Source organism: Dermacentor albipictus, chromosome 1 (assembly GCF_038994185.2).
Source record: "Dermacentor albipictus isolate Rhodes 1998 colony chromosome 1, USDA_Dalb.pri_finalv2, whole genome shotgun sequence".
NCBI lineage: Eukaryota > Metazoa > Arthropoda > Arachnida > Ixodida > Ixodidae > Dermacentor > Dermacentor albipictus.
The window spans coordinates 90,606,939-90,630,825 of NC_091821.1; the positions used below are offsets into that span (position 1 = coordinate 90,606,939).

A 23,887-nucleotide genomic window follows, 5' to 3' on the forward strand; every position below is an offset into this window, starting at 1 on the left:
GGCAATGAAATGGCAGACAAGAATGCTGGACAAGCGGCTCATCGGGATATTATTGATGTAAGCTGGGTACCTGGTGTAGATATGAAACCTGCTGTACGAAAGGTGCTTCATAACCATTGGCAAGCTGAGTGGGACAAGCAAGTGGAAAATAAGCTGCACCTGCTTAAACCGCGATTAACCAAACCTTTCCCACTGAAGCTTGATAGGCACACCGAAGTCACCCTAGCACGACTCAGAATAGGACACACTTATGGCACACACAAACACCTATTGACTGCAACTGACCCACCGACGTGCACACGCTGCGGTGAGAACTTAACCGTCCTACATGTCCTCATTCAATGTCCCGAACTTCACCGAGAGCGAGTAGCTCATTTTAAAGAACTCTACACACACCATATACCACCCCATCCCTCGATGTTCTTATCAGAAGATGCACTTTTTAACTTCCAAAGAGTGCTTAATTATCTTGCTCAAGCTAACTTTCTAGGTATCATCTCATTCCATGCTAACCATCAGATTGTGACTCACAGGTGAGGGACAGTCTGATGCACGAAAATATGTCTGAGCTCTCTTGCACTTCTTGCGTGAGCAAGAATTGTACAGCAAAGGACTCGGTCAATCCGCAACAATTTACTATGTGTGCCTATAACCTATGATTTTAGAATTCATTCACTGGTATTTATAGATTTCTCTTACGTGTAGGCCTCTATACAGCCTCTATTTTAAGTCACAGCACCAAAGGCACAATTTTACTAAATAAAATCACATGTCCTGGCGCTCTTTGGCCTTAGATGCCCTTGCGCCATTAAACTCCAATCATCATCATCCCACATATATCAATATGTTTGTGCCATCTAAAATTAGACATGAAAGTAACACTCAGATACGTGAACTCATTAACACTTTTTAATTTGCATGTTTGCATGCATTACCATAAGTGAATTTGATAGGCACCGCAGTGACTTGCCACTGGGTAAGCCATGACCAAAGAACAATGAAATATTTTTTTGCAACATCGTCATTAGTGCTTTCTCTAATGCTTACTGCTCTCTCTAATGCAGCTGACAACACTAATCGTCTCATGGCTCCAGCAAAGCTGTTACTGCTGTGGCAGTAGCAGCTCATAGAACGCGACACTTTGTTCATGGAGAGGTCACTTAACAAGCTCCAGAGACACTCATTTGTATGCATTTTATAGAACTTCAGACAAAATACTCCTGCCTAGAATTTTACACTGCATCAAAATCATATGCTGGTGTGCCTTATGCAGCAATCAGTCCATCCTTTTCAGAATACCACATTCTACATCCTGAAGCAAGCATCTGCACGGCAGAGGCCTATGCAATATTGTCAGCTATGAAACGCGTCAGAAAATTAAATCTACAAAAGGCAGTTGTATTCACAGGCTCCTTAAGTGTTGGGAAATATTTAATATCTCTGCAAAAACACAAAAATTCTGTAATCAATTATATTTATTTGCTTCTATGTACTACTTATGCATCTAACCAACTTGTTATATGCTGGGTGCCTGGGCACAGAGACCTCGAAGGCAATGTGCTTGCAGATGAAATTTCCATCTTTATAGCAACGAAAGCTAGCAACAATTCCAGACCTGTTTCTGCCATGGACCTGAAGTTGTCGGCCATGAATGTGAGACATTGAAACATCAAATGAGCTGCATTTAATTAAGCCTTATCAGGGAAATTGGCCACCAGTAACGAAAATACGACAAACCCAGGTAACTTTCTGTGGATTTAGAATAGGCCACACACATGACACATGCTCTTACCTTTTAACCAGTTATGAACCTCCTATTGTAAATGCGGCAAGACGCAGACTGTCCTCCATGTTTTGCTGGAGTTTCGGGAAGCAGAAACTGAAAAAAAGAAAGCAGTTTCCTTTAGTCTACCGACCGCATATCCAACTACTGCCGGCAAAGCTTCTTGGCAAAGAATAATTTTTTGACAGTAAGGCCATTTTAAACTTTCTTAGCACATCCCCTCACTGCAAGATACTGCTGCAATAGTATTCCTTTTGCAGAGCATGTGCTTCCCAGCCCTCTTGTCAAAGGTCCTGGTAAGGCAGTAGTGCTACTGACAATAAAACCTTTTTGTATATTGTAAGGAATTGTTGCATATCTTTCATGTCCATAGCATGTCTTGCACCTTACGTGTCATTATCATAATTATATGACATATATATTTTATGCACTTTGCAGTGGATATTTTTCAAGGCCTGTGTACAGCCATGTTACATCTACCCATATAAATCCACAGTTCATGTACCATCGACATCCTATTACCATGGCCTTGGAGCTCTTTGGCCACATCTGGCCCTTCTGCCAATAAACGCCATTAATCATTATCAATCCATCATTGCCCACAGAAATCGCAGCCAAATAAGCTTTATCAGCATTTCATGAGCGTGCCAGGGAAGCATTGCAAGCATTTGAGTTTGTGCAACACTCATCGCTGTACATGAGTCAACACAATAACATTTATTTACACAATCTCGTCCAGCAACAAGCGTTGCACGAAGTCATTGACTTCCAGAAGTCCTCTGGTGCATTCACAGGGTTTGTGAATCTCCATGAAATCCTCAAAAATTCTTGAATTAGGAAAAGCAGATTCAAGGGCCCTTAAACCTCTTTGAAAATAAATGTGCTTCTTGAATTCCTTGAGAACATGGGGTTGAGGGTGACTTTCGAACCTTAAAAAAAAAAAAAAAAAACTCCGCATATTGGCTAAGCTATTTACCCTGTCTATTGGGAAACAATCCTAGATATACCGTATGCTTTTGAGATTGCCACTAAATGATTGCAGTGTGGTGTGTCCACAGCCACCAATGACAGGCCTATGCAAATCGACATTGCCATCGTAGAAGTAAAAACATCCACCTCAAGTGACCAAGCTGTGTCACGATTTTGTTGTTTCGCGAGTTGGTTCACATTGCAGCCATCATGGCTCTATTTCCGAACCCTCTAGGCTCTAGAAATGCCTGGTGGAAAGTAAGTTTCAACCATTTGGCTTTTAACATAACGAGTATCTTTGGCTGAAGCCAGACGCTATATTAACCATCATGCCAGAAGGCAGTTGACGTCATTGCAAGGGGACAGTGTTAGGAATGACCGGCCGAAGTGGCGACGTGCCAGCTATTTCAGCCCGCTGCATGTGCTTCGACCGACCCGCGGTGGCGGCGCCCTTCAGAGAACGAGCAAGGACGACAACGCTAACCAACCATGGGCCGCGTTTGGAGGATCGATGACGACAGCAGGGTTGGCCACATTTAGTGCCCCGTGCATTGTTGGTTAATTTGCCGGGTCATCATGGTCTCTCTGCAGCAGGGGGAGCCTCCCTAGCAAAGGGTGCTTTGTGGTACGGGGCCCCAGGATTCGTCACAGTCTGCTGACACATGTGGCGACTGCAGGAAAAAGGCAGCTCTGGAATTTAGCGGCGCCGGCTGGGGTCGGGCGTGACCACCTGACTACGGGGGCGCAAGACAATGGATACCACGACGACTGCGCTGCAAAGGTCATCTACCCTCGGAGAGAGCACTGAAACCTGTGTGGCACGTGTGTGTGAGCCCTCCTCCTCCAAAAGGGCAGGTAGTTTACGATGACGTTGAACGATGACGTCGAACGGAGTGCAATGGTTGTAGGCTGCTAGAGTGTGCTCGTCGTCGTGCTCGTCGTCGTGCTCTGTGCTCGTCAATATACTCATGAGCTGTGTGCTCGTTTGCTGTATGCGTAGTCTTGCGGGCTCCATTACCTACAAATGGTGGCAGCAGCGAGATTGTCCGACAACTCCTACAACTGTGTGCCAGCGGTGGGATCATCCGACGACTCTAATAACAGTCAACGTTGAAAAGCCACCTGAAGAGCTTGAAGCCAACTCGAACTGAGCAGCTAAAGGAGCTTTCATTATTTTTCAGTGTGTATACAAATAAGGTTTGTTTCCCCCTCCTTGAATTTTGCCCTTCAGCATCCTTGAAATCTTTTAATTGTGCTTGAATTTGAAGCCGAATGTTAGCTACAAATACTGCATTCATAAAGCACTGCTAAGCAGAGCAATAGCCAAGGACATTAGAGCAGGGGGTGCATTTTGTAAAGATCCATTTCATTTTACATTCCTTCATTTGTCGTGCTGAGAGGACTTTCTTGATGAAAACTGTGATGTAGCTTCATCTGAGCCAATGTCAAAGGATGCAAAGAGTGGAAAACAAACGAATCGACATAAAATATGGTCCCAGGCTGCAAAAAAACTCTTCATGAGATATCAAAGGGAAGACTTGATGTCGCCTTTTTACGACAGAGCGAACCTGCCTTTAGTGAAATGAGAAAGGAAACAGCAAAGGATGAGTCTCTTTTACCGCATCATAATTGAGCTTGTACTAGTCAACAAGCATTGCTTTACAGTTAAACCGCAATATAAAACGAAATTGGTAAAATCTGCAATTCGCTTCGTTATGTCAAAGTTTCATTATATTGAAATTTGACCTTTTATACAAATAATTAGTCACCAGTGAATTTTTCTTGCACTGAAGGGGCTACAAAATGATCCGAATGTTTGGACAATTGGGAAAAGCAAATTTCAATGAGAAAAAAAAATCATTTTATTGAATTTGAGACTGCAATGAAAGGTACATTTTCAGATGATATCTTCACATATTCGATCAAAGTGAAGCCATCTACAGCGCTCACTCTGCCCCCACGGCTCATACTGTCCTTCATAGCGGGACGACCTTATCATGAAAAATCCTGGCAGCTGGGAGTGAATGCTTCATCTGCCTCCCGCTTCAATGGGTCTCTTAAACTCAAAATTATGCAACCTCCAGTACCAAACATGTGGAAAGACGGCACACATTGATGCTACACCATCTCTGCATGACCACTCTTTGCATATGCGGCAGATTTTCTCTAAAACCATTAACTGGCTGTGTATGTGCTCAGTTGCGCTGAGAGTCATCCGCAATAGAAAAAAGAGACACGTGCCAACCTGGCCTCAGTTTCTCCCGCGCACTTTATCACGTTACTGTGAGCTCGCTCCCCTCCTTCCATTTCTTCTTGCTCGTGCAGGAAGACAGTGCTTCTCAAGCCACCATCCTTCTCAGTTGATCCTCACGCACTTTCACTTGCACACAAAGTATGCAGCACATGAAGCAGAATAGGTTCTTATTCCTCTTGGACTCTATACGGAACTTGATGCTGCTCCACTTTGGCAGTCACTCTTGTTCGCCCGACGCACGATTTGAGAGGTGCATTTGCAAGCAGCCACTTCTAACTCAGCCATTTAACCATCTGCATTTGCGGAAGTTTTCTTTTCTTGCCTCTCTATCCTTTTGCAGTGGTCATGAAATTTCGTTATATTGAAATCATGCATAAACATAGTTTGTATATTGAGGCTCTAAATACATGAACAAGAAGTTATAAAAAGTTGAATACTTTGTTATATAGAGGATTTCGTTATATTGAAGTTTTTTATATCGAGGTTTAACTGTATAATTGAAGCACAATAGCGAGTGACTGACAAGGAATATACATATCGGGTATATCAAAACGTTACGTCACGATTCTCACAGATCTTGCGATTTTGCTGCCGTCTTGATTTTATCGATGGCTCAAGCAACAGTGAGTCAGAGGATACTGCCTTTTCATCTTTCATTCCGAGAGCGACAACGGCGGAAATAAATCTGGAACTTAAGGATGCACGGCTAGTTCGTGCTCCTCCACCAAGTGAAGCCATTCAGCGCTAGCCAGCAACATGGGGACATACTGAAACTGCAAGAAATGTTACGACAGCAAAACGCAGCAGAAAGCAAGAGTTTACTGCAAGACTTGCAACATTCTCCTAAGTTTCACATTGAGGAGCTCCTTTTCTGCATGGCACTGCCAACTGTACAGCTTCGTTAAATTTTTATAGCAGAAGTAGTTTCTAAGGAAAAGTTTTTATTTCTTTGCAGATACTGGCTATTAATAGCAACATTCTGTACCGTATTTTACAGTCTACAAGTCGCACCTTTGTATAAGTTGCACTCCCTTAAAAATAATTTTTCTGAAAAATAACATGTACAAGTTGCACCAGGGTATAAGACACACCTGTTCATTTGGTAAGTGATTTAAAAAAAAATACAGTGACGTTTCACTTCATGAACACAAATCACATGCAAGCATATCGGTGCCATTTCTATAGAATTGCGATAGCAATGATACGGACACTCCAGGCACATATCTGCCGTCGTGGTCACCGTGATGTTCCATATAAATTCCAAGGGCGATGACATCGTCCCCACGTGCCATATGATGTATGTGCGACGGTGAGCCGACTTGCGCACAAGGGAGGAAAGCAGGAAGGCAGCACAGGAGAGGAGGTGGGGGGTTTGTACTTTTGTAGCAACTGTGTAATTTGTGCAGCAGCGCGTGCCGTATCTTGAAACCAGTCTGCAGATGCGAAGACTTCAGAAGAGTCGGTTGACTTGCGGTTGGCCTGCCGCCGCTTGTGTTGTTGCTCTGTCCTTCTCACACAGCGCTAGGCAACTCGATCACAAGAAGAACCCATTGCCTCCGTAGTGCACTCACAACCCGTAGCGACTACCAGAGAAGGTCAACCCAGCGCGCTTCGCGTGTCCATAGCATCCAATCCGATTTTGACAGCAGTATTTTTTTTCTTTTTTCAGGGGACAAAATGTATATAGGTTGCACCATCCTAAAAGAAGCACCAACGAAAAATTCATAAATATAAAAGACTTTGACTTATACACTAAAAAATGTGGTACATACCAAAATTTTTTCCTTTCTTTTCTTCTTTTTTAGATACTCTTGTACTTTACAATCTTGTTTTTGGCAATTTATATATATATATATATATAGTATATATATACACGCACACACACACACACAGGTTGTTTCAGCGAACACTTTCAAATTTTTTAAAGGTTGCCTGTGGCAGATAGCTCTATTTTAGTTTATGAGCTGGTCGACTCGAAGCGGCGGACACTACTTGCAAAAAAAAATTAAATGCAAAATCGCCTAATTAACAAGAATTCACTACGGTGAAGGGGAGCGTGACTGGTGTCGAGCTGATGGGGATCCACGCTGCTGGGCAACATAATCTTCAATTTCAGGAGGATGCTGGCCGAACCTAGGTTACGGCGAATTTGCCGAGAATCCTCGCAGTCCGAGCTCTCGATAGGAGTGCTGTCGGTAGACATGCCCAGCTTCGCCACAGTGAAAGCAAAGGAGACAACGATCAGGTGCCCTCCACACATCTGATTTCCTTGGGGCCTGTCGGGGGACCTGGTAATACGAGGCCGCTTGGATGGGCTGTAGCATGGCCGGGCACACGGTGCGAAGCAGGGAGGGAGGTGGGGCAGGTTGCCTCAAAGCTTGTGAATATGACATACAGGGGCCGTCAGTTCTTAGCTGTCGCACTTCTGTGTTGAAGTGTGGTTCTCTTAGCGCATGCTGGGCTTCGTCACGGAGAAGCTGAGTGTCGGCTCTGAGGGTACTGACAGTTTCTGGAGTTCTTCGTGGATTACGGAATGAATGAGCTCTCAAAAGAAATCGACGTGGCCCCCGAGAGCTCCGAAGAAGTCTGTAGGTGAGGCAGCGTTCACATGGGGTTCGTATGATGGTGCCCGCTGCCGAAGAATCTGTTCCATGGTGACGGCCTCGGAAAAAAATTGCACAGTCTTGGGAGGACTGCACACGAGACCGCCGAACAGCTGCTCTTTCACCCCGCGCATCAGGTATCGCACCTTCTTTTCTTTTGACATGCTGGGGTTGGCTCGTAAAAAGGGACGCGTCATGTTCTCGGCATACATTGCGACACCTTCGTTCGGCATTTGTGTACAGGACTGGAAATCATGCTCAGCTCGCTCTCGGTGATCAGGGCTCGCGTACGTCTCAAGAATCCAGCGTTTGAATTCTGCCCATGAAATTGGGGCATCTGCACGGTTCTCATACCAAACACGTGTGTCATCGTTAAGGCTAAAATATACGTTTTTCAGTTTGTCTGCGTCATCCCACTTGTTCAACATGGCAACACGTTCATAGTGCACCAGCCAATCTTCAACATCCTCGTGTATGGCGCCGTGGAAGGGATTTGGCGTTCGCGGATTGAGTAGCGTACAATGAATCGGCATTGTGCCTTCCATACCGGTTGGGGTGGTCGGAGCTGCCATTTTCTCTGGTAGGAGTCCAAACTCAGGGGCTTGTCCACGGATCCTTCTGCTGGTGCGGTGCGACTTCGTTGTCGTCTTCGCCGTTTTTGCTGGGCACGCAATGCTGACTGTTTGCTGGCTCAAAACACCAGGTGGCAATATTAATCTTCAACCCCACTCTTACACTCTCCCTGTTAAAATCCTCAATCTTTTGTTGTAACTCGTCTGCAGTGTTGCTGAATAGAACAATATCATCAGCAAAACGAAGGTTGCCGAGGTATTCGTCGTTGATCATTACTCTTAAGCCTTCCCACCCGCCGTGGTTGCTCAGTGGCTATGGTGTTGGGCTGCTGAGCACGAGGTCGGGGGATCGAATCCCGGCCCCGGTGGCCACATTTCGATGGGGGCGAAATGCGAAAACACCCGTGTACTTAGATTTAGGTGCACGTTAAAGATCCCCAGGTGGTCGAAATTTCCGGAGTCCTCCACTACGGCGTGCCTCATAATCAGAAAGTGGTTTTGGCACGTTAAACCCCATAATTTATTTACTCTTAAGCCTTCCCAGTTTAATAGCTTGAATACTTCTTCCAAGCAAGCAGTGAATAGCATTGGAGAGATTGTGTCTCCGTGTTTGACTCCTTTCTTTATAAGTATCTTCCTACTCTTCTTGTGTAGAATAACAGTGGCTGTGGAATCTCTGTAGATATTTTCCAAGGTATTTACGTAAGTGGTCTGTACTCCTCGATTACGCAATGCCTCTATGAGAGTTGGTATCTCTACTGAATTGAATGTCTTTTCGTAATCTATGAAAGCAATATAGAGAGGCTGATTGTACTCTGTGAATTTCTCGATTACCTGATTGATGACATGGATGGGATCCATTTTAGAGTATCCCTTCCTGAAACCTGCCTGTTCCCTTGGTTGACTAAAGTCCAGTGTTGCCGTTATTTTATTGGAGATTATCTTGGTGAATATTTTATATAGTACTGAGAGTAATCTAATGGGCCTATAATTTTTCAATTCTTTAATGTCCCCCTTTTTGTGGATTAGTATAATGTTTGCATTCTTCCAGCTTTCTGGGACCCCTGCAGTCGATAGACACTTCGTATAAAGAGCCACCGGTTTTCCAAGCATTATGTCTCCTCCAACTTTGATTAAATCGACTCTTATTCCATCTTCTCCTGCCGCTTTCCCCCGTTTTATGTCTTGCAAGGCCCTTCTGACTGCAGCTCTGGTTATAGGAGGAGTTTCTGTATCCTGTTCATTATTGTTTCGAATGGAGTTTTCCTGAGTCCTCTGGGTACTGTATAGGTCAGTATAGAATTCTTCTGCTGCCTTTACTATACCTTCAAGATTGTTGATGATATTACCCTGCTTATCTTTCAGTGCATACATCTTGGTTTGTCCTATGCCAAGTTTCCTTCTTACTGATTTCAGGATGCGTCCGTTTTTTACGGCTTCTTCGGTCTTTCTCGTGTTATAATTTTGAATAGCACTTATTTTCGCTCAGTTGATCAGTTTTGACAGCTCCGCAAATTCTTTCTTAACTGTTTAGTTGGACACTTTAATTCTTTGTCGTTTCTTTATTAGGTCCTTTGTTACTTGGGAGAGCTTGCCTACTGGTTGCCTTCATGCCTTGCCTCCCACTTCAATTGCTACCTCTGAAGCCAGCCTCATTGCAGTTTCATTCATGACCTCTATGTCATCATCATCATCTCTCTGTTCTAAGGCTGCATATTTGTTTGCAAGTACCAGCCTAAATTTGTCTGCTTTTACCCTTACTGCCTCTTAGTTGACCTGTTTCTTCTTGACCAATTTTACTCTTCCTCTGTTCAAATTGAGGTGAATCCTAGCCCTCACTAACCTATTATCACTACACTTTACCTTACCTATCATTTCTACATCCTGCACCATGCTGGGATTGGCAGAAAGTATGAAATCAATTTCATTTCTTATTTCACCATTGGGGCTTTTCCAGGTCGACTTTCTGTTGCTACACATCCTGAAAAAGATGTTTATTATTCTGAGCTTATTCCTTTCTACGAATTCTACCAGCATCTCTCCTCTCACATTTCTAGAATCGACGCCGTAGTTGCCAATTGCCTGTTCACCCGCCTGCTTTTTCCCCACTTTTGCATTGAAGTCACCCATTACTACTGTATATTGAGTTTGCACTTTTCTCATCGCTAATTCAACATATTCATAAAACTGATCTACTTCCTCATCATCGTGACTAGATGTTGGAGCTTAGGCTTTTACTACCTTTAATCTATACCTCTTATTAAGTTTGATTACGACTGCCTCTACCCTCTCATTAATGCTGTAGAATTCGTCAATGTCCCTGCTATGTCCTTATGGATTAGGAATCCTACCCCATATTGCTTCTTATCAGCGAGACCTCTATAGCAGAGGACATATCCGTTATTCAGCAACGTATAAGCCTCACCAGTTCTTCTAATCTCACTAAGGCTGATGATATCCCAAACAATGTCTTATAGTTCCTCAAAGAGTCCTGCTAAGCTAGCCTCACTCGAGAGGGTTCGGGTGTTAGTCGTTGCAAGGGTCTGTTTCCATATTCTGCAGTGCTAAAATAAGGCCAATGGAGGCATGCTGGATATTGTGGCTGTAAAATTAAACTATGTGGTTTTACGTGCTAAAACCACTTTCTCATTATGAGGCACGCCGTAGTGGAGGACTCCAGAAATTTCGGCCACCTGGGGTTTAACGTGCACCTAAATCCAAGTACACGGGTGTTTTCGCATTTCGCCTCCATCGAAATGCGGGCGCCATGGCCGGGATTCGATCCCACGACCTCGTGCTCAGCAGCCCAACACCATAACCACTGAGCAACCACGGCGGGTGATATTGTGGCTGTACATTTGTCAGCTGTATAAAGCATATTTCTCAGCTCTTTGTTTGTTGGGATGTTTTATTTGTTTAGAATTTAAGTCAACTATGCTCTAAGAATATTTTTGAGGAACCTTCCTTCCTTTTTTTTTTTCCAGGTTCCAAGCCGATGGAGTGCATTTGTTGACCGCCTCATGAACTCCGCTGCAGAAGACTGTTTCCAAATTTACACTAGTGAAATGAATTCTCTGCTTGAAAAACATAATAATGGTCCCATTCATGATGACCTATTTATGGTATGTCCTAAATTGTGACCCATTGAGTGCTTTCCATGATGAACATACACCCTCTCATGATAAAGTGAAGGCCAGCCGGCCATGACTGAGAAAAGTTGGCTGGCCATTACTTTTTTGTAATAGGCTGTATATTCTGACCTCTAAAAATTACATTAATATCAATAGAAGTCTTACGTTAAAAGGCTTGATGTAGCTGCATGACAGGCTTTTGCACAAGAGCTTGTAACAAAAGGCTATTTGTAAGGGAAGACTATTTTTTAACGAAGTGCCAGTGGGTCCGAGTGCTGTCCTTCCTAAACTGTGTTAATGTTCTAATTACCATACATTTGTGTGTGAGGGCTACACCCTTCTAAGTGCCGTGCCCCTAAATTTGGGCCTAAATAGCTTGGGGAAACAAATGAAGATTAGCCATGCCCGTTTGGTGGTTTCCACAGTTGATAATTTGTTGACAGGAAGCTCGTTGACATATTGTTGGAACCATATCCTGCCACCTCTCAGCTTGTCCTGTGACTCTTTCTCCCTGTACAGCATAGGCGGCGACTACAGGGGGGCTCCGGGCTTGAGCGTCCTCCCCCACACACACACACACACCTAAAATGGTATTATCAGAGTTTTCTCACCGACATCATTTGAGGTTTCTTTTGACTTGCCTCGACCTTTTCACTTCAAATTTTATTGTTGCTAATAGCTTACTGCATCATTGTTGACGTGGATGTGCACAGCTTTTAATTCATACTTTCGCTTTATTTCTGCAAATCCTGACAATAGGAGGACAAGCGCTTTAGAAGCACTAGCGGCGGCTGCCTCATCCGTATTTTCTTACTTCACTGTTGTTTTTAATTTTCACTGTAAGTACCATACACATACACAATATATTTAAATGTATACACAGGACAAAGTTTATTATATTTTTGAAAGAGCAAGAGGTAGCCAATTAAATATTATTTTTAAAGGTATGGATAGCCTATGCCTAGAGAATAAATATGTTGCGGTATTTTCACCTCAGTTGAAATTGCCTTGCGCGCTTTTTTGAACCTGAAGAAAGCCTGCAGACTTCAGTGACTCCTTCGGCAGAATTATCGATGGTGTGTGAGATATGTGAATAATATGTGTCTCAGTAATGCTTCTCTTTCCAGTAAGCAATGCTAACGACTCACGGGAAAAAAAACTCTTCTAATAATTTACAACATTTATTGCTGATGGAAACATTGTAACTCGCATGTAGAGGTCATAAATACACACAGGGTGTCCCAATTAACAATCGTGCACCCATGTTTTAAAAAAATAGCAATTGCGTTACTCGAAGAAAACCTAATGCATATAGCTTCCGGTACAGTGGAGTAGCTTCCAGTCATTTTTTCATTACTGTGATTTAATTAGGTGATTGTAATGAATTATCTAACTCGAAACATACTGTGACGTGGTAGTGATGTATAAAGAACACAGTAGCAATACTGTGGAAGAGGAAACTAGCTTTTATTAGGCGAACCTGTGCCCACAAAAACAGCCTACACTTAAAGAACGGCGACAGCGGCGAACACAGTCGGCGATCGTCAAAGTCTGATGAGCGGGTCAAGTGCGTAGGCTTTTATACATCAGTGGGCGAATGTTCCAGAGTAATCGCTGGGACCCGTGTGTCTTCCACAAAGTTCTACACCATTCACGTCGCGCATACATGCAATCAGATTACACAAGGTTCAGTGACGGACTGCGGATGGAACCATCGATAACATTCCAGAAACTTCCTATACATGTAGGCGCGTCCTGTGCTGTGCGGTAACGATGGTTAGGCGGTGAAACGTGGTCATCCGATAAAGATAAACATGTACACGTGTCAATAACCCCCTCTTAAAAAGCAACGACCCGATGCTGCAAACAAACGAGAATAATAAACAAAAATACCCATAGTAAAGAAACAACGAACTAAGGAAGTTCGTCAGCGTGCGTAAAAGGGCTTAAGATGCACCACGTGGACCACTTTAGATCGTGCACAGCGCCGTTGTGAATGCAAAATGCCTTCTGGCACGACCTCATAGTCCAGTTCAACACGTCGGATGATCTTGTAGGGTCCGAAATAGCGTCAGAATAGTTTCTCGCTGAGTCCTCGTAGACTGACTGGGGTCCAAACACGGCTGCCAGGCTGGTACTGGACGTAGCGTCATCGGAGGTTGTAGTGTTGGCTGTGGGTTTGCTGCTGGTGCTTGATCCGTAGGTGGGCGAGCTGTAGGGCTTCTTCAGCACGCTGGAGATAGGTAGCAACGTCAAGATCCTCTTCGTCGGTGACGTGTGGCAGCATGACGTCGAGAGTCGTCGTTGGGTTCCTGCCTTAAACCAGCTTGAACAGCATGATCTGTGTTGTTTCCTGCACCACCGTGTTATAAGCAAGGTTACGTACGGCAGGACTGCGACTCACGTCTTGTGCTCGACGTCGACGTACATTGCTAGCATGTCGGCGAGGGTCTTGTTCAGGCGCTCCGTGAGACCATTCGTCTGCGGGTGGTAGGCAGTTGTTCTCCTGTGGCTTGTCTGGCTGTATTACAGAATGGCTTGGGTGAACTCTGCTGTATAGGCCGTTCCTCTGTCGGTGATGAGGACTTCTGGGGCACCATGTCGCAGCTGGATGTTCTTGACAAAAAATTTTGTCACTTCGGCTGCGCTGCCTTTCGGTAGAGCTTTAGTTTCAGCGAAGCGGGTGAGATAGCCCGTCGCCACGATTATCCACTTATTTCCGGAAACTGATGTCGGAAACGGTCCCAACAAGTCCATCCCGATCTGCTGAAAAGGTCGGTAAGGAGGCTTGATCGGCTGTAGTAATCCCGCTGGCCTTGTCGGTGGTGTCTTGCGTCGCTGACAGTCATGGCATGTCTTGACGTAACGGGCGACATCGGTGGTTAGGCGCGGCCAGTAATACCTTTCTTGTATCCTCGATAGCGTTCGGGAGAAACCGAGGTGCCCAGCATTTGGATCGTCATGTAGGGTGTGCAGTACTTCTGGGCGCAGCACTGATGGAACAAGAAGGTAGTTGGCACGAACTGGTGAGCAGTTCTTCATGATCAGGTTGTTTTGTAACGTGATCGAAGACAATCCGTGCTTAAATGCCCTAGGGACAACATCAGTGTTCCCTTCCAAATACTTGATGAGGCCCTTTAGCTCCAGGTCTGCTCATTGCTGTTTAGTGAAGTCTTCCGCGCTTATTATTCCAAGGAAGGCATCGTCGTCCTCGTCGTCTTGCGGCAGGGAATCGGTGGGGGTGCGTGATAGGCAGTCGGCGTGAGAGTGTTTTCGTCCGGACTTGTAGATTACCGTGACGTCATATTCTTGCAGTCTGAAGCTCCACCGCACCAGCCGTCTTGAAGGGTCCTTTAAGATAGCTAGCCAACACAACGCGTGATGGTCGCTGACCACTTTGAATGGCCTGCCGTATAGGTAAGGGCGAAATTTTGCTGTAGCCCAAATGATGGCGAGGCATTTCTTTTCAGTCGTAGAATAACTGCCTTCCGCTTTTGACAGCGACCAGCTAGCATATCACCCATTCAGGTCCGTCTTTCCTCTGGACTAGGACGGCACCGAGGCCTAGGCTACTGGCGTCAGTGTGGATTTTGGTGTCGGCGTCCTTGTCGAAGTGTGCAAGTACCGGTGGCGACTGCATGCGTCGTTTGAGTTCTTGAAATGCGTCGGCCTGTGGCGTTTCCCACTTGAACTCCACATCACATTTGGTTTGATGTGTTAGCGGCTCCGTGATGCGTGAAAAGACCTCGACAAAGCGCCTATAGTAGGCACACATTCCAAGGAATCTACGCACTGCCTTCTTGTCGAAGGGCTGCGGGAACTTTGTGATGGCAGCTGTCTTCTGCGGGTCGGGGCGAACTCCAGATTTGCTGATGACGTGGCCTAGAAATAAAAGCTCATCATAAGCAAAGCAGCACTTTTCCAGCTTCAGAGTAAGCCCTGATGACTTGATGGCCTCTAGTACTGTTGCAAGCCGCATATGGTGATCGTGGAAATTTCCGGCGAAGACAACGACGTCATCCAAGTAAACAAGACAGGTGTGCCACTTCAATCCCGCTAAAACCGTGTCCATCACACGCTGAAATGTTGCAGGCGCCGAGCGCAGTCCAAATGTCCTAACCTTGACCTCATCGAGGCCATCTGGCGTGATGAAAGCGGTCTTTTCACGATCCCTTTCATCGACTTCTCTTTGCCAGTAGCCAGACTTGAGGTCCATTGACAAGAAATATTTAGCGTTGCAGAGACGATCCAATGCGTCGTCTATCTGTGGGAGGGGGTATACGTCCTTCTTCGTGATCTTGTTCAGCCGACGATAATCGACGCAGAAACGTAGGGTTCTGTCCTTTTTTTTCACCAGGACTACAGAAGATGCCCACGGGCTTTTCGACGGCTGGATGATGTCGTCGCGCAGCATTTCGTCGACTTGTTGCCTAATAGCATCACATTCTCTACTAGAACACACACTGCTCTTGGTATTCAGCAAATTGATGTTAATGTCACCTACTATGAAGACATATTTAATCTCAATATATAACGTGAGAAAAACAGAATCAAGAGCTAATCGAAGTTTTGCAACAGACAATGACAGATAGCAATAACTGCAGCCTAGAATGGTGTCTTTGTTGCCCTCAGGAATGGAAATGTTTAAAAAATTCGATCCATACGAATTCACAATGTGAGACATTTAAAAACATATCATGTCACTGAGTGTATGATATGTAAGGGAGATAAAAATTGCTGAGGCTCCATAGCTGCCTGATACAATAGGATACCAAATAGGTTATCAAGGAAGCATAGGTTATCATCAAGGAAGCAGAGCCATGTTTCCGAGATGCAAATTATGAAAAATTTGACTAAGTGAAGTAAGGAAGTTTGTAATATGGTATAAATTCTTGCGAAGACTTCAAGCTTTCTCAGATTTAATGCTTCAGTGGACTGTACAAAACCTTTCCCAAGCAGCAGTCCCCTGAAACGTGGAAACCAGGCCAGGAACTGCTTGTACCTGTCTCGTAAACCAGTGGGTGTCTGGCAGTGAGAATACAACCACACACCTCTTGCAGCCCAACCGGGGGCTGCGCATATTTAAAATATTCGTGCTATCCCAACATGAAAGGGTCACTTATGTATGATGCTATTTAATTTTTTTCATCTGGTGAAGTATGATGTAAGATGCTGCCATACATGAAAATGTACAGTACTGGCAGGATAATAAAGGTGAGCACTTCAGATGAGTAGGTTCACCCATAGTTATTTAGTCGCATAGGATACTTCCGGTGCCGTGCAATAGGCTGCCGACTTAAATGTTGCTTTAAGAGAACCTGCTGTTGGCTGAGCCATACATAAAGATATATTTACCCCCTTACTGAATGCACACATATGATGAAAGCATGAATAACTCGAGCAGTACTTCATAAGCAGACTATTACATGCTTGTGTTGGTGTGTGGGTGTTTGTGTCGCATGCACAGGTCATAACAAGCTGGAGTAGCAGAGGTAATAAGTTGTGAGAGAAGGGCTTTGCTTATGTGTATGCATTGTCATACTGTCTATCTGCTATTTTTTAGACAAAATGGTATAGGCTGTGCAAGAGAAGTTTGAGTGTCAAGCCATGAAGCCTTAAAGACCATAACTGTTTTGAAGTGCTGAATTTTAATGGGCAAGAAAAGCTTGCTGCTTGCATCTCTTGGTTTGGACTATTGTCGCTGCTTGAGTGCAAATACTAAAGGCTGTTTGTTTTTGGCCACAAGAAAGGAAAGGTGTCGGTTTGCTGCATGTTTCATATCTTTTCCTCCTGCTGCTTTCTTTCTTTTTCATCTCTTTTCTTTTTTTTCTTTTTGCTTGGGTTTTGACCACTTTGCAATGTTTTTGCTTGCTTGTGCTTTTAGGCCCGGCACACAGAAGCGAAACAGATGTCATTCACACTACTTCAACAGTTACTGCATGGGTAAAGCTTTCTTTATTTTTTGCGTTTATCACTTCCTACGTATTGTTGTGGCGTTATTTGTGTGCCTTTCTTTGCAAGCTGCTGTATACTTTCTACAGTTGAAATTGTTGATGTGAGTTTACAGTTTTTGTATGACCCCCCCCCCCCCAACTCCTTCCTTCTTTTCTTTAACTTATTGGAAGTTGTTTTTTGCCTAAACTGCTGGACTTTTATATGTAAAGCATTGTGAACAGTAAAACTTGAATGTATTATTTTTCTCTTAGTCTGCCTGATGCCTTGAGCACTGCTAGCAGCCAGTTGACAAAAAAGTTGGACAGTGAATTTGCTTTACGAAGAGAGATGAACTTCAAAAGGATTAAACTTTTCTGTGGAACTATGCAAGATAAGTATCTGGTAAGAAAGGGCCTTCACCGTTATCTTGAATGTTTTTTGGGTGTTGCTCAGGTAGACCTTTGATAATCAATATTGGTTCATTCAGAATTCCTAATAACTCGTAAGGATTGACTGTCGGGCTAGTTATAGTTAGTTTGTGATATGAAAACAGCACTACCAGACGGCGCAAGAAGTGTCTGTGCTCCTTGTTTAGTCCTGTATGGCAGTGTTCGTTTCCTCTAATCCTGATAATGCATAGAATTTTCTAGCTTGTATAATTGTTTTATGTAAACTATATGATTGCTTTATGTAAACTATATGGTGTGATGTGGATGGCTATGGTGAATATGCCTGTCGAATATGTAGAATTAGTTACGGACCCCATTGAATTAATGTTTGCTGCAGGGATTGCTTCCTAGCTCTGCTCTATAAACCATGCTGGGAAAGTCCTTACAGTTATGAAGGCCATATACTAATTCTATGATGCAACTTTGAACAATGACACAACTTGCCTCTCTTTTAGACCATAACATAGCTTTATTATGCCTGTTTACGACGTTGTGCGGTAAATTGGCACATGTGCAAGGATCGCCATGAGTTAAGAGTTTTACTGAGTATCAGATTAGACTTTGTTCCCAAACACATGTCTGACGCTTGAGATTACACAACCTCCAACATTAGGCACATGGTAGGACAGCGTACGTGGAGCGACCAACCATCTTGGCTCCTGGCTTTGCACCCGCTGCACATTGTCTCCAAGAAAGGGTACAGGGCCCACGTATGTGATCATCCTCACAGACAACCATGCCGGGGCAGAGGAGGAGGCTTATGTCAACCTGGAGAGGTATTCTGTAAGAGTCCACCTAGTGGACATGTCCATTTTGACTGCCACTGAAGTTCTGATCGCTTGGGCTGGGCTGTGCGTCCACAGCAGCCAGGTGCCACAGCCAATCAGAACTTCAACAGCAGACGAAATGGACATGTCCACTATGTTGACTCTTACAGAATACCTCCCCCGCCCTCCCTCTCTCACCTGCACTCACCTGTGTCCATATAGTTGCATCCATGTAATTGGAGTGTCTTATATGGAGTGTCCGTATGCATTCGAACGCCTCTACAGCAATATGACATGTGTAACAAAGGGTTGATTATGTCCTGGCTGAATTCCTATCTTTCATACATATTGTGTATTCCAGAAAGTGGATGGGAAAATGGCGCTGTGGTAGCTCAATTGGTAAGAGCAATGCACATTTAATGCAAAGACATAAGATCGTTACCCAACTGCGGCCAGTTGTTTTTTCATCCATTTTCATTTCAATTAATGTAGCATTTCTTTAATTCAATCAGTAAATACAAGTAACTTTTCCTAGGTTGTCCTTGCTGTCTTTGTTTGTTGGCTTCTTATGATATAGTCGCGTGGTCGTGACGTCAAAGAACACGGTAGCAATACTGTGAAAGGCAAAACCAGCTTTTATTGGGCGAACCTGTGCCCACAAAACAGGCTACACTTAAAGCACAATGAGAGCGGCGAACACACTCGGCGATCGGCGAAAATCTGATTAACGGGTCAAGCGCGTCGGCTTTTATACATCAATCGTCGAATGTTCCAGATTAATCGTTGGGACCCGCGCGCCTTCCACAAAGTTCTACATTATTCGCGTCGTGCACACATGCAATCAGATTACACAAGTTTCGGTCACAGAAAGTGGATGGAACCATCGATAACATTCTAGAAACTTCCCACACATGCAAGCGCGTCCTGCACTGTGCGATAACATTTGCTAGGCGGTGAAATGTGTCGCCCGATAAAGACAAGTACACATGTCAATATGATTAAAAACCATGTGGGACGTATGAGCAGCGCCATCATGTATGGCAAAAACCCTCATAGGGTTAAAGCAACAATAATGCTATGCAAATAGAACCAATTGCTCAATGCCATATTTGCCGCACATATCAAATTACAAGGGATGTTCCGACAGTAAGTTTTGTTATCTTTTTAAAGAGAAGATGGTACACCAGGTGAAACAATCGCCATAAGAATCCATGCCCTTTGTTGGTTCAGCAATGGAAGGAGTGTCAGCGGAGGAGGAATGACACATGCGCAGAGCGCCGAAGAAGAGAGAGTAGCAGCGGACCGGCATGTCCGAGGTTATTCAAGTACAAATCGCTATGGCAGACAGACGTGTGCTGACAACGTGGTCGCCAATGGAATGCGTGCTGTTATCCCGTATGAATGGGCACCTGTTCCCTGCATTGAAAGCCGCACACTCGAGGCGTCACTTCCAAAGCAATGCTGAGGTTGAGCAGGCTATGCAACAATTCCTTGCATCACTAAGCATCGCGTCCACAGTGGTTTCTTCAAACTGATTGCATGCTATAACAAATGTCTCGGTGTCAGTGGTGACTATGTGGAAATATAGTGCAAGGTGTATAGGTCATGATGCCACGGTGTGTGTTTTTTGGCTGTAAACTTTTTGTGTGTAAATAAATGACAAAACTTACTTTTGGAATGTCCCTTGTATGAGCAATGGGAATTAATAGTTTATATGGTCCACTCTTTTCCTGTTTTTGTTTAGAGCATTCTTTTAGGGATTTTCATTGCAGCATAATGCACTGAACTGTATTCAGTTACAGTTGGACGTACAGCTGCCAAGCAACTGCCAATCAACTGCTCTTCTGCTGCTACCTTTGAGCATGTTGGATGCATGCATGGCAGCAGATTTTGCATAAGAACTGTGCCCAAGCATGAAGATGAAGCAGCCATAAAGAGTTTTGAAAGAGTCCTTTACATGTTCTAATTGCATGGTCCCCAACTTTGGGTGGTGTGACGCTCCACACTGCCCCGTCTTGAAGGACACGGTGAACTACCTTGTGGTGGACAGTCTGAAAAATATGTGATGCTGCAAGAATCCACTATAGCAAAGTGAATTGAAAACCATGTGAAAATTATTGGTAGACAACAGCACCGGGGAATGCGCACACCTCTGCTTTTGATGGGTCTTAATAACTTTGCGAGCTTGCACCTTTGCATTTGTATTATCCGAAAATAGGTTTTTTGCAAACTTGCATATTTGGCACCCAGGAATTATGCTGTATGACAGAATTATCAAAATGTTACAAACATGTACCATATTTACTGAATGTCCAATATTCTTTACTGCATGAATATCATGTTTTGCATCTTGGCTGTAGTTCTCAATCGTATTGTTTGAAGTGGGCCATCATGTGCTGGAGGCTGAATCAAAACAGATAGCACTTCTTGCTGACAGCAGTCTTGTATCCAGTCTCAACAGCCGTGCCAATTACCTGGTTTGTGTTTCACAGTGCAGTCATCTCTTGCCGATATAGTCCACAACTTTTGACATAATTTGACCACATAATGACCACATAACTTAAATTGGGCGGATTTGGTGTTGTAAACTTCAGAAACTTGCCATTTTAATTTAAGTTTTTTTCAGAAACGATCAAACCCTTTTTTTTTGTGTGTATTTAAAACAAGCACCAATATAATTTGAAGAAAACCAGGCTATCTGGTTACACAAAGCCATGAACTGCATTGACTTAGGTTTACAGACCTTTGATTACATTTCATTACTTCATTTGTATGTGACCCACAAGTCTTCAAAATTATGCGTTAAAGCTATGGTGCTTTTACATTATTCGTAAACCAATTTTTTTTCCTGCAGCTTGATGCTGAGGGCTACATGAAAAGTATCCCTTTACCAACCACAAGTACCAGTCTTGAAGCAGCCATGAGTGGTTACATCAACCACCTGCTGGAAGCATTCACTACACAGCTAATTTCAGTTTTACCTGAAAAAGACATTGCCAAGTACAAGAACTTACTGAAGGTATGTGTCTATACATGTGTGAGCTTTTACTGGGTTGACGTGAATAATTTAATGCAGAAACCTTCTTTGTGAAAGTATTTGACGATTGTATGTTTGTTCCAAATTTTTTGCTTCATGCCATCTATACAGAGCCTCTGAAATGATGTGAATAGTGCACTCTTGTAAAAATCTGTGTCTGCAGAATGCTGTTCTAACCAAACCCTGTTATTTACAGACTGCATTTCTAGCACAAGTGTTGAGTGTGATGGCTAGTGTCGTACTCCAGCAATCTGCTCATTATATTTATTATATTTATTAATTTCACCTCTTAACGGGTGCACCTCACACACTCGTGATGCTGGCTCGCACTTTCTAGCTTGGGCCTCAACGGAGCAGAACAGGTGAAAGAGAACACCTGTGGCTGCGGTATTCATTGAGGGGAGAGAGCATCGCTGCATCACCCTCGCTCTCGGGAATCTGTGTTATCCACAGGTTCCTTGTCTGCGAAAGCTCTTGCCTGCGTTCTGTGTTTGGTAAAGCGACATCAAAACGAGCCAAGCATCTCAATGCGCTCGCTTGCCCACAAGGAGTTCATAGCTAGAAGGACTGCTCAGCGGCGTTCAGTTGGACATTAATGCTTTCACATTCACAACTCATAAGTACTTAGGTGTCCTCAGATTTTATCCAGTACTATTTAGTATTGCTAATATGCTCTCAGTTGGCATGGCTTAGCTCACGGCCATGGTGGACAACCATGGAGACGCATGTACTATCCGCTGTAACACTTATTAACCCTCCTGCGGCTGGTGCAGCAGGGCTCACAAAGGGCTTCCCATTATCACTTCCCTTTGTCAAAGGTGTGCCATGGCGACAGAAAACTGGGACTGTACACTCTAAGATTTTCGTACTTGTTGCTACTCGCAAAGGGAAGAGCTCCCGAAACTTGATGAATTTGTCAATGATGACCTGCAAGTATTTGTGGCTGCGAGGTTTACATGACAAGGGCTTGGTAATATCAGCGCTAAGCTCTTCCATAGAGCTGTAGCCCACTGACTGTTCATGAGGCCCTCAAGCTTCTGACATTGAGCTTTTGTGCGCTGACAGGCAGCACAGCATGGCACGTACTGCATTTTCTGGTCTATTAGTCACGCTTTTGTGTAAGTCACACCCTCCTCAAAACAGCGTTGTAAAAAAAAAAACAGTTATGTATATAAGTTGCACCAATGTATAAGGCGCACCTATTCATTCAGTAAGCGTTTTAAAAAAATACAGTGACGTTTCACTTTGTGAACGTGGGTCACACGCAAGCAGTGATATGGACACTCCAGGCCCATTTCTGCCATCGTTGTCGCCGTGATGTTCCGTATAAAGACCAAGTACGATAACATCGTCCCTGCACGGTGTATGATGTATGTACAACGATGAGCCATCTTGCGCGCAAGGGAGGAAAGCGGGAAGGCAGCACGGGAGGGGGGCTTGTACTCTGGTGGTAATTGCATAGTTTTAGCAGCAGCACGCACTGTATATTGAAAGCGATCTGCAAATATGACGAATTTAGAGTCACTTGACTCGTGGTCAGCCTGCCGCCGCTTGTGTTGCTGCTCTGACCTCCCACTGCGGTCAGCAACTCGATCACTCAAGAAGAACCCCGTACCTCCATAGCGTACACAAACTCGTAGCAACTGCCAGAGCAGGTCAACCCAATGCGGTTCGCATGGCCATAGCATTAAATCAAATTTTGATGGCAGTTTTTTTTTTCCAGGGAAAAAAAATGCACATATATGTCACACCGTTCTATAAGGCTCACCGATGAAAAATTCAGAAAAAGACCTAGACTTATACGCTGGAAAATGCAGTACTGTGATATGTCAGCCCACATGCCCAGCCAGACTGACCATGCCGAGACACGTCTCACATTTTTGAAGAATCCGGCATGGCCTGCAGTGGGGTAGTTGTGTGCCATCTTCAATGCCAGATGTCAGAGGTGATCAGGTAACCACGGTACCTTCTTGTTGCCTTTTTTCTGAACCAGCCGTCCGTTTGTCCAATTCTGTTGTCTGACAGGTCCGGGCTTGGGAGACTAGTCCTTTGGACCACAGTCGTCATTTTTTAGAGATGGCCACTTCTTGAATGAGCCATCCTGTGTCACTTAAGAGTGCGGCATCCTTCTCCAAGGCTACTGCGACTTGCTCCAATGTAATTTTCACTTCAGGATCTAGAGCAGCAATGGGAAACAGTGGCTCATGCAGGCTGTCACTTGTGTTGTCTCCACACTAGAGATGGGCTGTGCTCAAGGCATCTGTGGGTATGTTTGCCAGTACCCATCTGTGCTTGATTTGGCAATTCAAGTCCTTCAGCCGTAGGACCCAATGTTTGACCCTGGGCGAAGCTTGCTCGGTGCTAAACATCCATGACAAGGACAAGTGG

The 23,887-nt window shown here is 44.3% G+C and overlaps 1 protein-coding gene across 4 annotated transcripts in view; it reads left to right on the forward strand.

Annotated features, from left to right (window-relative positions):
- LOC135920797 (guanylate-binding protein 2-like) overlaps positions 1-23,887 on the forward strand; it is a 229,126-nt gene that overhangs the window by 125,341 nt on the left and 79,898 nt on the right. For 3 of the 4 annotated variants that reach the window (XM_065455056.1, XM_065455057.1, XM_065455059.1), the window contains 4 exons: positions 11,166-11,303; positions 17,197-17,255; positions 17,519-17,648; positions 21,317-21,481. In XM_065455056.1, coding sequence (XP_065311128.1) covers positions 11,166-11,303; positions 17,197-17,255; positions 17,519-17,648; positions 21,317-21,481 — 492 coding nt within the window. The remainder of the gene's footprint in view (positions 1-11,165; positions 11,304-17,196; positions 17,256-17,518; positions 17,649-21,316; positions 21,482-23,887) is intronic. The other variant, XM_065455058.1, reaches the window with a different exon arrangement.